Source organism: Sinocyclocheilus grahami, unplaced genomic scaffold (genome assembly GCF_001515645.1).
Source record: "Sinocyclocheilus grahami isolate Dianchi unplaced genomic scaffold, SAMN03320097.WGS_v1.1 scaffold464.1, whole genome shotgun sequence".
In the NCBI taxonomy this organism is placed as follows: domain Eukaryota; kingdom Metazoa; phylum Chordata; class Actinopteri; order Cypriniformes; family Cyprinidae; genus Sinocyclocheilus; species Sinocyclocheilus grahami.
Genome location: NW_015505643.1, coordinates 966,899 through 982,996, shown reverse-complemented (window position 1 = coordinate 982,996; position 16,098 = coordinate 966,899). Strand labels below are relative to the sequence as shown.

Below are 16,098 nucleotides of genomic sequence, written 5' to 3'. Positions count from 1 at the left end.
TTTTGTGTTTCCTCTCCATAATTACAGCTAAATCAGTTTCAACCTCTAGCAATGGTTATATAGCAACACATAAATCTGTGCTGAAATTAAACTGTTGCAGGTATATGGCAAATACCTGGTTTTATAGCCCAGGCAGTCATTTGAAAAGAGGGGTGGAGTGCAGTCTGTCATCTTCAGCTGTTACTATGGTCATCAGAATAGACTTGACACTACTATGGTAGTCCTTGTCTGTGGGTTGAAAAGTCATTGAGTCACACTTTTGTTGTATTATACAGAACGTTTTTGTGACGGGTCACTGAGCAAGCTGGAAATCTCTATTATCTCTGCACACACCAATGGTACACAAGTAGCTTGCAGAGAGCTTACTGTTCATAGAAGCATGTCTGCCATTAACCCAGTTTAGCATTTCAAACAGTTTTGTAATTCCAGGAGAAAGAATCAATATCACATTTGTGCACTGACAAAATTGAGTTATCTTAAATGTTAGAGCAGTAGTATGTCAATAATAGCTCTCATAATGACTCCATGCTCCATCATTGCTTCCATTCCAGACATTTGTTCCAGCCAATAACCCTCCCAAAAGGGATGGACAAAAGTTTACAGTTTAATCAAACAATGGTTGGCCTTTTTTTTTCAGATATTTGTATTGAAATGGCCCTGTAGTCCCCTGAGTGCAAACATCTTAAAAGTGTCCAATTAGTTCGTTTAAAAGTACATAACATGTTCAGGTATCCCAGATTACTGTTTTATACAGCAAATGTCTATAATATTATTTTTTAAATTATATAAAAAAAAAGAGCACAGAGCATTATTAAGCATATCAGATTACACCCCTATTTGGTGAACAAATAAAGCCAGAAATAGTTGGTTACGATGAACCAGCCTTTGAGTGGAATAAATGTTTTGTTTTGTGGTAATGCGACTTGCATACATAGGAAAAAAAATCAAACTGATATTTAGCCCCTACTAGCTTTTCCCTCTTTTGTTTTACGCAGGGCTCTTTTTACCACATGGTAGTGACAGATTGTTTGAGCTGGAAGGAAAAGCCATTCGAAGCTAATTAAGCAGCCATTCCAAGCACTATTCGCAGGCGGGAGGCTGAGAGGCACAGGCATTTGTCAGCGCTCTACCCCTCGTGGGCTTGATTGACAACTTAGGTCTCGCGCTGACATCCCGTGTTGCTCTAAGCCAATCAGATGCACGCCAGTGCTCTGATTGGTCAGCACGCGCAGAACAAGGAGCTGCGCCCCACGTGGGTCTGAGCAACACATGATAGGTTGGGGCTTTTTTTTTTATGGCGCAGACATGGGCATGGAGGGTGTTGCTGAGCAGACAGCGTGAATCAAGTAATGAGGGCTGATTTCACATATTATGCTATTAATTTGAGTTACAGTCAAAATCGGTAGCCTAACTATACATTGGCTATAGGGTACTCTCTCGCATCACTGTGATGTCCATGTTAGGGGCGTCCTTGGAAAGGACAAACCGGGACATGTGAAGGATGTTTTGGCTCAATTCAGCGATCAGTTGTTCACATATTATTTTAAATCAGTGACGAATTCGCAGTGTAATCAAAACATGCCGTTAGAACATAGTTTATGAAACGTCAAAGCAAGCATAACCAGATTTGATGCAACTTTCAACTGCTTTCCGTTGAAACAACAGCAGCCGTGCTCCTAAATCAGGGAACAGAAGCGCAACAGACGATTTCGCTTATAATATGTATTTCTTAGGATACAGTTATCTCTTGAGATTTCGGTTTGTGGCTGGCCTTCGAACAATCGTCGCTCATGTAAGTTGTTTGTCTACGGGGAAAGCAACCTATTTAGAGCCAAGATGGCGAACAGAAGGTCAGATTTGTGTTGGCCAATCAGCACGCGCGGAACAGACGCGCCCCACGTGGGGGATCCCACGTTTGATTGGTCGGAGGCGGCGAAGTCCCGTTCGAGATTTGATTGGTCGCGCTATAGGTTGTTCTCGCGGTAGTTGAGCCCGCGTGTCAGTGGGCAGTCTGTGTGTGGTACTGCGAGTGTTGGAGAAACTAGGCAATGCGAGCGGTTGGCACGTACGAGGCAAACTTTTCACAATCAGACATTTTTAAGCAAACACGCAAATAGGGATTGGGAGAGTTTACCAACAACGGGAATACTGCGAATTGTGTCCAAGCGAGAACCTGAAGTCTGAAGTCTTAACTGAGGAAAACATTCTCGAAGCGACTGTAGGCGCTGCTTTTCTAGGGTTGGGATTGATTCGCAACCAGCGCCTAATACTGCTCGTATAAGGTCACGAGTGGAGGACTTCGACATTTCCTCGGTGCAAGGAATTATTGCTGTATTTACATTCGCGGGAAAAGATTTTATGGAGACTAAAGGTAACGCGGAAGATAACTTTAAAAAATAATCTACTTGTAGTTTAGACTGTTTATTTGGCAATTGAGCACTTTACGTGCTTTATTTTCTCCGTTCCCGTTTTGTAATTTGCAAAGCTGCTTTTGTCGTCTACACTTCGAGGCTCGACATTGTGCTGAACAGAATAAGTGTATCATTTTTTGACCCATTTATCGAGGAATTGCGAAGTTGACGGGGGTTCTGTTGTTTTATGTATCTATTGTTTTTACATTGTTCTGTAATCTTGTCGGGTTACATTCAAGCAAACAGCAGTCGGGTAATCTTGTTATTGCGAGAAGACTCGTAAGCAGCTTGTTAGTCGCAGCGCAGATGACAAACAGCAAATGTGTGTTTGACTCGCTCTGCACAACTATTCTGTGTTTACAGCACAAGCGCAGCTGAATGCTTGACTCTTACTGGAGATAATGAGCCAACGCGCTGTGTTTTTGTCTTGCTCCTCGGCTGTGTGAAGGATAAAGGGGTTAAATCGGGTGTAAGGAGTGCGAGAAGCGCGTGGATCGGGTGGACGGACTGGGCTTTGTGTGTCCGCGAGTGGGTTCTCGCTCATCTACTCGGATTACTGAAGAGCGCCACAACCCCTGGACCTTCACATCAGAAAGGATACATTCAAGATGTATCCGCAGGGCCGGCATCCGGTGAGTACCATAAATTATATTGATGCATTGTGTCCAGGCAACTCAGCGCCAGAGCGCGTTATCTTTCGGCCGTTGAGCTCGCGCGGGGTGTCCTTTATTTCTGCTCAAACTAAACAAGGATGTGCTCTGCTGGACGTCCGTTGACTTGCTTTTGAACAGTAGTGCATCTTCATTTGACTTTAAAGTGGAAAAATGTCTTGGGGGGGGGGGGAATGAAAGGAGGGGAATCAGCTGCTAGTTTTTCTCCGGGGCTGTTTAGACGCAGTGACCCGAGTGTTGGAGGCTGTTCCCACTAGAGTCTCAAAACCACCGACAGGCAGAGCTCGAGGGAGCGCCTGGGCACTTCTGACTAACCGCAATTCAGCTCCGATGAAATATCATTTCCCTGAAAATCGGGAAGCATGAAATGTGTTGTTGACACCCGTGGTTATACCCATGACTTCGAAAACACAGCGAAAGCAAACCCTGAGACCTATGGACTGCCGTAAAAGGAGTAATGGAGCAGGTCGTAGGTTGTTTTGGTAATGGTGGTAGGAAGTCAAAGGTACAATGACATGCTAAAAAAAACACTGTTCGTGTAAAAGCATACTGCATCAGTGACTAGGTTGGATTATATTGATAATGTGAAGTTTATGCTTTGCAGCAGTTCACATGAATTATTGATATGATTTTTCAGGCACCTCACCAGCCTGGTCAGCCTGGCTTCAAATTCACTGTAGCAGAATCTTGTGACAGGATCAAAGATGAATTCCAGTTCCTTCAAGCTCAGTACCACAGGTAAATATCGCTGTTCATGACCTGTTTGATGTATGTGTGTGATTCATTTCACACCTGTTACTAGACTGTGAGGCGGTTCTGATGCTACTTTGATTGTGTGTAAATCAAATGCAACATCAGTGCAACCTTAAATGTTGCTGTTGTCATAACAGATGAATAGTAGCTATAACAACATTATAGTATGTTATATATCAGTATATGCTGTAGCTGTTAAAACTATAGTTTCATATTTGTATTTGTAATTTCATATAAATTAGCATAACTTTGTTATATGTCAATAAGTTGCCTGTGTATGTGACCACATAGAGCTCTTTAAGCGAATTTGCCAGCCTGGAATGTTAACTCATTCTGGGTCTTTCTCTCACCTCACAGTCTTAAAGTAGAGTATGACAAACTGGCCAATGAGAAGACAGAGATGCAGCGACATTATGTCATGGTAAGAGCAAAATGTGGTTTGTTTTTAATCTAAGGTCTTCTATCTGTTGTTCTTTTGTTCCTTGAAAACATCAGTAGGGCCACCAGCCGGCTATCTGAGCTGGTGCTTAGTATCCACTGCCCTTATTTATTATGTGATAGCGTTTGCATTGATTGCACTGAAGGATCAGCTTTGAGATTATAAGAGTGTGGGTGTTTTTATTTGTTGTAAAATGCCTGGAGGCTGTTTTGGGCATGGAGTTACTGCTTAATATATCACTATATGCTGTAGCTGTTAAAACTATAGTTTCATATTTGTATTTGTAATTTCATATAAATTAGCATAACTTTGTTATATGTCAATAAGTTGCCTGCGAATTTGCCAGCCTGGAATGTTAACTCATTCTGGGTCTTTCTCTCACCTCACAGTCTTAAAGTAGAGTATGACAAACTGGCCAATGAGAAGACAGAGATGCAGCGACATTATGTCATGGTAAGAGCAAAATGTGGTTTGTTTTTAATCTAAGGTCTTCTATCTGTTGTTCTTTTGTTCCTTGAAAACATCAGTAGGGCCACCAGCCGGCTATCTGAGCTGGTGCTTAGTATCCACTGCCCTTATTTATTATGTGATAGCGTTTGCATTGATTGCACTGAAGGATCAGCTTTGAGATTATAAGAGTGTGGGTGTTTTTATTTGTTGTAAAATGCCTGGAGGCTGTTTTGGGCATGGAGTTACTGCTTGTTCCATCCACTCTGACCCGAGGGCTAAATGTTTTTTTTTATTCAAGTGAGAGAAAGGCAGGCGTGCTCAGTTTAATCGGATTTTAATTTTTGGAACAAACAGTGTTTAAGAGATCAGCCTATTGTAAATAAGTTTTCAAGGTAAAATAAAACATTTGCATTGATTGCACTGAAGGATCAGCTTTGAGATTATAAGAGTGTGGGTGTTTTTATTTGTTGTAAAATGCCTGGAGGCTGTTTAGGGCATGGAGTTACTGCTTGTTCCATCCACTCTGACCCGAGGGCTAAATGTTTTTTTTTTATTCAAGTGAGAGAAAGGCAGGCGTGCTCAGTTTAATCGGATTTTAATTTTTTGAACAAACAGTGTTTAAGAGATCAGCCTATTGTAAATAAGTTTTCAAGGTAAAATAAAACAATTATGATGATAATGTGCAGTGAATGTGAAAAAAACAACAATCTTCTCAGCCAACCAATTAAAAATCAGACAATGTATGCATTAATTCAATGGAGGTGTGTATAGTTTGTTTTTCTTGAATTATATAGAGGCCTGACCCAAATGAAATTAAATCCACCTTAAGGATGATTGCAGTCTCACTCAATTTTGAACCTTGTGTGCAATTCAAGAATTACACTAATATTAGCATTGCTGAACGCCTCTTATTAGAAGTCCACTGAGTGGAAACTTAATTCCATCAGGATGTGATGTAATAGTGCACAGGTTGAACAGTATTAACCAAGCTCTACTCTCTCTTATCTTATTTGAACATGCAGTAGATATTGACTGAACATGCCGGCACCTTTGTTAAATATTATTTTTCGGAGGAATGCAGAGTGGTAAAAAGGCCAATACCAGATAAACTAAATGAAATACACAGACATGCTCTGAGAAAAAAAAATGTTTGCAGTAGTTGTTAGGATGAGCATAGTTTGATTGGCTATTTTGAGTATAGAAAAGCACTTTTATCTTGAAATGACAGAGATGCTTATGATGGATCTGAAATGAAATTTTCAGTGAAAATAAATGTTTCTTAGAGATGTAAAATTGTGTAGAAAGGGTGAGTGAAGACATATTTGTCTATCTTTGCCTAGTTTGTTTGTTTGTTTTGTAACTGCTGTTTAGTAACTGGTATGAGATAACTCTGCTTCCATGAATGCTTAGTAGTAAGTAAATACCGCTAAACAAATGTTGTCAGAGTTTCATAAACATTGCTCTCTACTTCTATAATCAGGCAATTATCCTGACTTTGTGAATGCTTTTTTTGTATGTGAAATAAATAGGGTGCTTGATGTATAGAGATGATACTCTGTCAAAAGCATTTTACTATTGTGAGTTAAATGCGTTTCTCCTTTTTTTTTTCCCTTGCAGTATTATGAGATGTCCTATGGGCTGAACATTGAAATGCATAAACAGGTATGTGATCTACTTGGACGCCATATTTCTTTTCAATGTGCATTGTGTAGGTTTAATTTGTATGATTATTTTTATTGCATGTCTTCTGACATGACATTCTTCTGGTTAGAAGGATGATAATGACATTACTCTGCACTACATTTCTTAAAAGCCCTACATTGTCCAACAAAGGCTGTTTTTTCATCTGTCAAAGAACCTGCAAGGGGTGCATGCACAAAAACATGCAAGCATATGTTTTGAGCAGTTATACATGTGATTGAATTGATTACGGTGGTTGCCGGCATAGTGGTTAGTGCATTTTTGAATCTGGCTTGTGCAAGTTTGAACCCATTTCCCGATTCTGTTCCCTTTTCTTGTCTTTGTTTCCTATGCTGCCCCTATAAATAAGAGTGGCAAAAAGTGAGTCTGCACGCAACAGAACAAAAAAATAGCCAAATAAAGGTCATTAGGTCAGCTGCATCCAGCAGGAAGTGTTATTTAACCTCTTTTAGTAATTGATGTGAATGTTTGGCATCACAGGCTGTCCTAATTGTTGTCAGCCTGTATGTTTTTTTTTTTTTTTTCTGCAAGTGATCGATTGGCGTTTTGTAACCAAGGGAGGTTATGAAATGAATGCTTTTTCAAAGAGAGACCAGCCAACACTCACGTTTCCTCTATTTCTCTATCTCTCTGTCATTAGTAGTGATATGATATATAGCCATATGAGGGCTCAGTTTGAAGGAGGTCCTTTATGGTTCTCACCCTGAGGCCTCACAAGGTTAATGGCATCAGTGTGAGGGTGGTGAATTTGAACAGCATGCACAATCCATCAGCTTCTCCAAGTGTGTGTGTGTGCGCCTGGGCCACATGTCTCTCGCTCACACACACTGCATTTTCTGAAAGGTTCTGTCAGGCACTTATCTCCAGCTGTGAGAGAGATGGAGAGAAAATGAAAAGGAAGGGAAGGTGCAGGGGCTTTGTGCAAACAGGTTAATCGACTGGCTTTTTTCAGAGCCTCTCTTTTGTTTATCAATAGAGCTCTGACTGAGTGGACTCAAACGCATGAATTATTCATCGGAGCATGGACTCCCTGCTCTATCCGGAGTAAGTGATGACAGCAGTCTGATAACACATAGTCTGCCCTTCCTGTAGTGCTTTGGGAAAAGAAGGGAAAGGAGAGAAAATGCATCTAGGTGCCAGATTTGTCATGTGCTTTCAGGATCCACCAGATTCGGATTACTATTAAATAGCTGTTTTATGTAAACATTCTTGAGAGTTTATAATTGTGCAAGGGTCAGCGCTAATCTTGCGGTACGTTAGAGCCTCTGGGCAGAATGGTGAGTTTACGGTCATGAGTGGGAGGGCTGGCCGTGTGGGGGCAGGAAGTGGGCGGCTGTGCTTGTCAATGTAGCCCTTTAATTACTGAGCCTCTGAGGTCCCTGATCTGCTGTCCCTCTTGTGTTTAACACAGTTCCCTCTGTCTTCATTTTCTTCCTCATTTTGTCCTGAAGTACTCGCTGTTGAATGAATGCAGAACTAGTGTGTGTGTGTGTGTGTGTGTGTGTGTTATCATTGGTGTAGCCATATTTGGTCAGTTCTGTGTGTGTGTGTGCACACTAAGCCAGATTCATTAAGTTAAGCTCAGTCTGTGGCCTTAGAGGGTGAGAGAGAGAGAGCGAGGAGGGGGGTTGAGACAGGCAGCAGGGAGGGAACTTGTTCAGATGAATAATTTATTCAGGATTCCAGGAATTGTTTGCCAAGGTGATGATGGTCGATTTGATTCTCAGCCAAAGCAAACTGACTCGGAGCACACTGCAGTCTCTCTTCAGAAGTGTTTGTGTACATGTGAGTGAGATGTCTAGTGGTGACAAAATGAGCCCGCATTATCATGACATGTCTGCATTCTGAATTCACTGGCCTATTTTATTCTGATTAGTTTGTCTACACTGTAAAAAATTTACTGTAAAATTTACAGTAACTTACTGGCAATTTTGGTTGCCAGTAAGACTGTAAATTTACAAGAGTACTGTAAATCAATCATTACAATTGTACTGTAAAAATACAGCACACCGCTGTATAAATATGCTGTAAAAATATTTATGCTGTTTTTTTTTTACAGCTATCCCTGTAAGATTACAGTAGCAATGTTTACAAATGTGAGTGAAATTACAAGAGCAACTGTGAACTTGTACTGCTATACATACATTTTACATTAAATTAGGGCATTTGTTGTGAAATTCAGTTCACTAAATTAACTAGTTGAGATTTTTCACTGCTGTGATAGTGTGTAAACCTACTTTTTCCTGTAATTTTCAGTAGTGATTTTTGTCAATTTAATGTGTAATGTGAACAAAACTTTCAAAATAACAGGTTTTCATAAATGTAACAATTTATTGTACAATAATGTTCATTTAACATGTACACCATTTTCCAAATCATATTTGGAGACACAAAAATGGAGATTGCACATTAAACCAAAGGCTTTAGCCTTGGGGGGGAAAAAAGAAAAAAAAACATCCCTACAGTGGGACTGAACTTCATTCATAAACTTAGTTTAAATAAACACAAAAGAAAGGGTCTGAACTGTGCCTACCTTTAAATTGCCAAATCCATGAAGAGGCAAGACATTGCATGTACATTAACTATTCCATTGGAACACTTTTTTTCTTTTAAATGGCAAGCCATTCAAAGTCCACTAGCTTCCGCAGCAGTGTGCATGCATGTGGGTTCATTACTTTCATTTTTTTGTCTCTCTTTCCAGCAACTTTTGATCCAGTTTCCAGGTTAATGCCCACAATTCCTCTGTGAAAAAAAACACATCAGATTTAATAAAATAAAAATAAAAACTGCATATACTCAAAGAATATAATTATTTTAAGTGTCATTTTAAAAATCACATTTTCCTTATTTCATTTATTGAAGAGTTAGGGCCAAAGAAAATATTTCCAATAGTTTCACTGACCAAGTTAATTGTATTTATTGAAAACAAATTGATTTATGGCTGCGACATGCTGCAAAAAGGTGAGAAATAATTTGTTTTATTAAATTATATAATTATTATTTCTTTTATTTATCTTATTATATTGACTTTTTATTTTTGTTATTTATATGCCCGTTTTTCCTGTTATTTTCGTTATTATTTTTTCTAATAATTTTATTTTTGTTTGTATAGTTTTATATTTGTTTGCATATTTTGTACTAGATTTTTTTATAAAATATTTTTGCTGGACTTTGGTTGTATGTACTCAATTCAGTGTGCAGTCAGCATTTTTTTGCTGTTTGAAAACTTTTCCAAAAAACATCTAATCCTGATAAGCCGTCCAAACCTGTAAACCTAAAAAAATTAATGGAAATTTGGATGTCTACAATAAATATTAAGTAAGAGTTTATGTTCTGACATACCTCTGAATAATTTCGAGGGTGCATGCAGCTTCATCCTGATAAGCAAGGTTTAAGTTGTAATAGGTCGCAAACAATGCTGCCAGGCCCTCAACAAATGCCTCTGAACATGGGCCAAAGACAACTTCCCTTACGACTGATAACATCCATTTGCTTGGGGTCATGGATTCACCTGTAAAAGAAATACAGAAGCTCAGTCTGTGGCCTTAGAGGGTGAGAGAGAGAGAGCGAGGAGGGGGGTTGAGACAGGCAGCAGGGAGGGAACTTGTTCAGATGAATAATTTATTCAGGATTCCAGGAATTGTTTGCCAAGGTGATGATGGTCGATTTGATTCTCAGCCAAAGCAAACTGACTCGGAGCACACTGCAGTCTCTCTTCAGAAGTGTTTGTGTACATGTGAGTGAGATGTCTAGTGGTGACAAAATGAGCCCGCATTATCATGACATGTCTGCATTCTGAATTCACTGGCCTATTTTATTCTGATTAGTTTGTCTACACTGTAAAAAATTTACTGTAAAATTTACAGTAACTTACTGGTAATTTTGGTTGCCAGTAAGACCGTAAATTTACAAGAGTATGAAAATCAATAATTACAATTGTACTGTAAAAAATACAGCACACCACTGTATAAATATGCTGTAAAATGATGTTTTTTTTTTTACAGCTATCCCTGTAAGATTACAGTAGCAATGTTTACAAATGTGAGTGAAATTACAAGAGCAACTGTGAACTTGTACTGCTATACATACATTTTACATTAAATTAGGGCATTTGTTGTGAAATTCAGTTCACTAAATTAACTAGTTGAGATTTTTCACTGCTGTGATAGTGTGTAAACCTACTTTTTCCTGTAATTTTCAGTAGTGATTTTTGTCAATTTAATGTGTAATGTGAACAAAACTTTCAAAATAACAGGTTTTCATAAATGTAACAATTTATTGTACAATAATGTTCATTTAACATGTACACCATTTTCCAAATCATATTTGGAGACACAAAAATGGAGATTGCACATTAAACCAAAGGCTTTAGCCTTGGGGGGGAAAAAAGAAAAAAAAACATCCCTACAGTGGGACTGAACTTCATTCATAAACTTAGTTTAAATAAACACAAAAGAAAGGGTCTGAACTGTGCCTACCTTTAAATTGCCAAATCCATGAAGGGGCAAGACATTGCATGTACATTAACTATTCCATTGGAACACTTTTTTTCTTTTAAATGGCAAGCCATTCAAAGTCCACTAGCTTCCGCAGCAGTGTGCATGCATGTGGGTTCATTACTTTCATTTTTTTGTCTCTCTTTCCAGCAACTTTTGATCCAGTTTCCAGGTTAATGCCCACAATTCCTCTGTGAAAAAAAACACATCAGATTTAATAAAATAAAAATAAAAACTGCATATACTCAAAGAATATAATTAATTTAAGTGTCATTTTAAAAATCACATTTTCCTTATTTCATTTATTGAAGAGTTAGGGCCAAAGAAAATATTTCCAATAGTTTCACTGACCAAGTTAATTGTATTTATTGAAAATAAATCGATTTTGATGGCTGCGACATGCTGCAAAAAGGTGAGACAAATAATTAGTTTTATTAAATTATATAATTATTTCTTTTATTTATCTTATTATATTGACTTTATTTTTGTTATTTATATACTCTTTTTTTTTTTTTTTGGTTCTGCATTGTTTGTATAGTTTTATATTTGTTTGCATATTTTGTAATAGATTTTTTTTTAATAAAATATTTTTGCTGGACTTTGGTTGTATGTACTCAATTCAGTGCGCAGTCAGCATTTTTTTGCTGTTTGAAAACTTTTACAAAAAACATCTAATCCTGATAAGCCATCCAAACCGGTAAACCTAAAAAAAGTAATGGAAATTTGGATGTCTACAATAAATATTAAGTAAGAGTTTATGTTCTGACATACCTCTGAATAATTTTGAGGGTGCATGCAGCTTCATCCTGATAAGCAAGGTTTAAGTTGTAATAGGTTGCAAACAATGCTGCCAGGCCCTCAACAAATGCCTCTGAACATGGGCCAAAGACAACTTCCCTTTCGACTGACAACATCCACTGTGCACAGCAATTTCCAATGTACTTTCTAATGAACAACTAAAGTACTAATATGACTCCATGCACCCTTATAAGTGATATTAACATAAAGTGTTGCCAACTTCTATATCGTAGCGTGCAGGAGTTGAGCGCGAAAATTGAAGAGTGCTAAATGTCGCAAGCTGTCCGCTGCTGATGACGAAATGACATCACACGCACGCGCTACGCCGATGTAGTTGCCTAATCATGTGTGTTTTTAAAGCAATCTATAGTATATAATCATATGTCAGAGTCAACATGGTGTAAATAATTAGTTAAAAAGGCTGTATTTATTATAGTTGACTGAGTACCAAAACTGGATTTCAAAACTTGTGCAACAGTTTTCTTCTATAAAAAAAGAATATATGTATACATGATCTCCTGTAGCATTTACAGCATAATCATGTTCCCAGAATATATAGGAAAATGCAAAAACATTCTTAGATACTACTGTAAAATTTACAGCAATTATTTAGCATGTTCCCACAATTCATAGCAAAATACAGTAATGCTGTAAATTTCAAAATACAGTGGTCTATTGTAAATATTTACTGTAAAAATTACAGCAAAATAGAGTGGTCTATTGTAAATATTTACTGTAAAAATTACAGCAATTCTTTACAGTGTAGTTTGAAACGCAGTTTGTTTGAGTTAATAAGGGTTAATGGGTGTGGGTTGTATTTTTATTTATTTTACAATACATTTACTTTTTAGGGATGCGCCAGTAAGCCTTTTTTTCATGTAATGCCTGATATTAAACGTTATTATTAAAATTTTCATTATGCAAAGTAGATGTTTATTATAAATAATAAAATAAATATAAATAAAATAATTTTTGCATTTGATTAATTATTTTAACTGTTTATTGAATAATGCTTTTAAGAATTAACTTTAAGTGAGCATTTTTTTTTTAAATCACTTGGTTAAATATTCAGTATCAGCCAACATGCATATGTTTTAAATATAAACCAGTACTGATGAATTAAAAAGTGTTTAATACTGAGCGATTAATCTATTTGTCCTCCTGAAAAAAGCTACATTGAATAAAGTGTTGTGTTTTTGGACCGCAATGTGCAATTAAATTCAAGCCTACAGGACATTTTAAGCTGCTTGCCACATTGTATATTCAGTGTTGAATATAGGTACGTGTGCTTATGTGTAGGGCTGGGTATCGAATCAGATGTCCCGATTTGATTTCGATTCGTAAGCATTCGATTCTCGATTTTTTTGATTACATTCAGTGAATATAGTTTTAATACAAGCGCTATTGATATTTAAAAAAAATTTACTGTAAACATCAGTTTACAAATGGTGAATTAATAAAATGAAATTAAGAACCACATGCCTGCATTTTAAACCTATTCATTTTTTGTATAGGGTCCTTTTTTAAACAATAATAGGGCCCTATAAAATGTTCTTAATTTTTCTGGTAATCAGATGAAGGCATAAAACATTAATTTAATTTATCCTAATCAAATTAAAATTAAACCCTTTTATTTTTTGGCAAACAAAGTGCTGCACAACAGAGGATTACTGTTCAAATTAAAAAGAAAACAGATGTGATTATTCCTTTAAAAATAAAGATTTATTAATATTTATTAGCAGTAGTAGCATTGAGTCTTAAGACTGCTAAATAGTAAAATATTCTTAGTTTCTTAAAGTTAAACTAAACGTTTATTTTGAGGGGTTGCCGTGAAGAACTTGCAGCTGCTGTGTATGTGATATGATGGTAGTTTTCTCAAGTGAAACGGTAAAATGCTAATGAAGTGACTCTCAGAGCAGCTGGAGATGACATTCGTGTTCATATCATCATATAGTGAGATGGCAGAAGCTGAAAACACCGCGAGCGTCACCCGCGCTTTAGTATGTGTGTAGTAAACAAAACAATGCGGTCCACCATGACCTTCATTCATTGCGGAAATCATGGCGCCTTATGCGTGATATTAAATGCTTCCGCAGATTTATAGTATTTCCATAGCATTTCACCTGAGCATTACGAATCACGCGTATGGCCATGATAAGCGCTGAATGAATGACTGCATGAATGAATAATGAATGCAACATCGCAAGGTAAATAGGGGTGACATCTAGTGGAGAAGACTAGTGATAAGATTAGGGCTGTGCGATTTGGGGGAAAATATCAATGCGATTTTTTTTGACGGAGATTGCAATTTGATTTGCGATTTTTAAATTTGCAAAGTCAAGCTTCAGCTCAATATTGGCAATAATGTGTAGCACAGTATGGGTATCATTACCCTGCTGAAAAAACCAATAGAAACCATCACAGAAATTCTTATAGTTTCCATTAAACCATTACAAAATTCCTTTTTGTTTTGGGCATTATTCCAATAGGAATTACTGTTGTTCTATTGGTTGCCATCTGCCAGATTACATCCCACCAATAGAATCCATCAAATAGACACCATTATAGTTTACATTAAAACCAATACAATTCCCATTATAACCCTGAAATCCATTCACGCAGCTCTTGCAAATAACCTTTTTTTGTTCGTTGTCTGTCATTTCGAAGCTTAAGTTGCATACGTTTTTCTTTAGTTTTAATTTGTCTAACTATCGATCTGACCCAGTAGACGCCATAATCCCACTCTGTCTCTCTCTCTCCCATCCCGCCTTTTTAAATTTTTTTTTATTAATGGTGGGTGTTTACGCAGTTGGCTAGAGCAGTGCTGATTGGGGAGAACAGAGGTGCGCTCACTCTTGCCCAGGGCAAGTAAGACTGCAGCTCAAGGCTGGCAGTCATGCATATGCTCTGGAACAGAGTAATATCGCGTCCACATCGCAGGCTTTGCGATTAGCAAATGGCAACGTCTCAAATTGCAATTTTGGTTTGATTTCGATTAATCGCACAGCCCTTTATAAGATTCACGTTAATCAGATCTCGTTTTAAATGTGTGCTGAAATAAATACGGGAAAAGATCGATTCGCGGCATTTGAGAATCGATATCAAATCAACGTCATTTCAAAAAAACGATTAATCGAAAAATCTGGGCATTTTATTTGCCCAGCCCTTCTCGTGTGAAGTTTGGGTCACATCTGTCTCTCAGCCCAGTGCAATGAACCAGGTGGTTGTGTCTGTGTCCTTTGTCCAGCTTTAGCAGATGAATGCACAAAGAGACACAAACATCATTAAACAGTTCCAACAGGATTTGTGCTGCATATGCAGCGAGGGGAAGACCGAGACAGCCTGTGCAGACGGCTGCTGCTCAATGCAGCCTTTCAGCCCGAGGGAAGCCCAGGTTTAGAGGAGCCTGTGTCAGGCAGGAAGGAATGAGCTCATGTGTGTGAATGCCACTGAGTGCTTTGGTTTATTTGTTAACGTCTTATCTGTGAAGATAGCTTCATCTGTCATCAGAATGTATATATGTGACTTTTTTTGTTTGAGTGAGCATGTAAATGTAAGTTCAACTTTACAAACTCACTCCCTATTTCTCTCCCTCTTGTCTGTAATTGCTCATTGAGTCACGGAGAGAGAGTGCAATGGTCTGTATGCGTGTTCATTTGTCACTGAGTGGCTCTCCTTCAGTGTGCAGTTGTTTTGCAGCGTATTTTATCCTCATCAGTGTCTCCCAGCACTCAGCTCGTACCCACAGCAACAGGTAAATGGCTTCTGGCGTACCATTGACAGGGCTGTGCGTGAGAGCTCTTCACACGCTGCTTGACAGCACGGAGCACCTGGGATGGTGAAGCAGCAGAAAGCCTCTCTCTGTTGAAGGGCCTTGTTTTCACTCCCTGTGCCCTATTTTTTTTATCAGCCTGTGTGGGAGCTGTTCTAGTAGCTTACAGCACGCCTCTGGAACTCAGCAATACCACACTTCCTGTTTTTATCCCATGGTGCAGTGGTTTAATCTGAGGGTAATGTATTTTGTGGGTTAGTTTGTATAAAGTGATTCTGATTAAAATCCTTTTGGCTTGTTTTATGGAGTCTATCAAGAGTGAATATCATAAAAACATGTCCAGGTCACAAAAAAATTAAAAGAAAGAAAAAAGATTATTTGCATTGTGGCAGTTTCATGAATTTTCCCCTCAATTTGTTACTTCTTTTTATTATCTTTAAATTGATTCTCATTATTGTCTTTTTTTCTACTATAAGTATAGTATTTTGTGTAACATTATGAGATTAGAGGATAAAATGAGATTGTCACAATGAAAAAATCTTAAAAGAAAGCAATTTTGTAGGATCATGATGCATAGACATTTTTGTTTTTATGATATTCCCCCTTG

General features: G+C 37.8%; 1 protein-coding gene and 2 long non-coding RNA genes across 18 annotated transcripts in view; 1 reads left to right on the top strand and 2 right to left on the bottom strand.

Annotated features, from left to right (window-relative positions):
- Positions 1-1,090: 1,090 nt before the first annotated feature.
- The window catches only part of LOC107553085 (protein groucho-1-like), a 42,321-nt gene continuing 27,313 nt past the window's right edge, over positions 1,091-16,098 (top strand). For 4 of the 16 annotated variants that reach the window (XM_016235196.1, XM_016235190.1, XM_016235189.1 and 1 more), the window contains exons 1-5: positions 1,479-2,371; positions 2,775-3,043; positions 3,720-3,820; positions 4,193-4,256; positions 6,342-6,386. In XM_016235196.1, the coding sequence (XP_016090682.1) occupies positions 3,020-3,043; positions 3,720-3,820; positions 4,193-4,256; positions 6,342-6,386 (234 nt within the window). In that variant the 5' untranslated portion in view covers positions 1,479-2,371; positions 2,775-3,019. Of the gene's footprint in view, positions 1,347-1,478; positions 2,372-2,774; positions 3,044-3,524; positions 3,588-3,719; positions 3,821-4,192; positions 4,257-6,341; positions 6,387-16,098 lie in introns of those variants that run through there. The other 12 variants (XM_016235197.1, XM_016235198.1, XM_016235194.1 and 9 more) reach the window with 6 other exon arrangements.
- Positions 8,883-9,898, bottom strand: LOC107553088 (uncharacterized). The gene is made up of 2 exons (XR_001604929.1): positions 9,768-9,898; positions 8,883-9,167 (listed from the first exon to the last, which is right to left on the bottom strand). It is a non-coding gene; the product is annotated as an uncharacterized lncRNA (long non-coding RNA).
- On the bottom strand, positions 10,828-11,818 carry LOC107553089 (uncharacterized). The gene is made up of 2 exons (XR_001604930.1): positions 11,693-11,818; positions 10,828-11,112 (listed from the first exon to the last, which is right to left on the bottom strand). It is a non-coding gene; the product is annotated as an uncharacterized lncRNA (long non-coding RNA).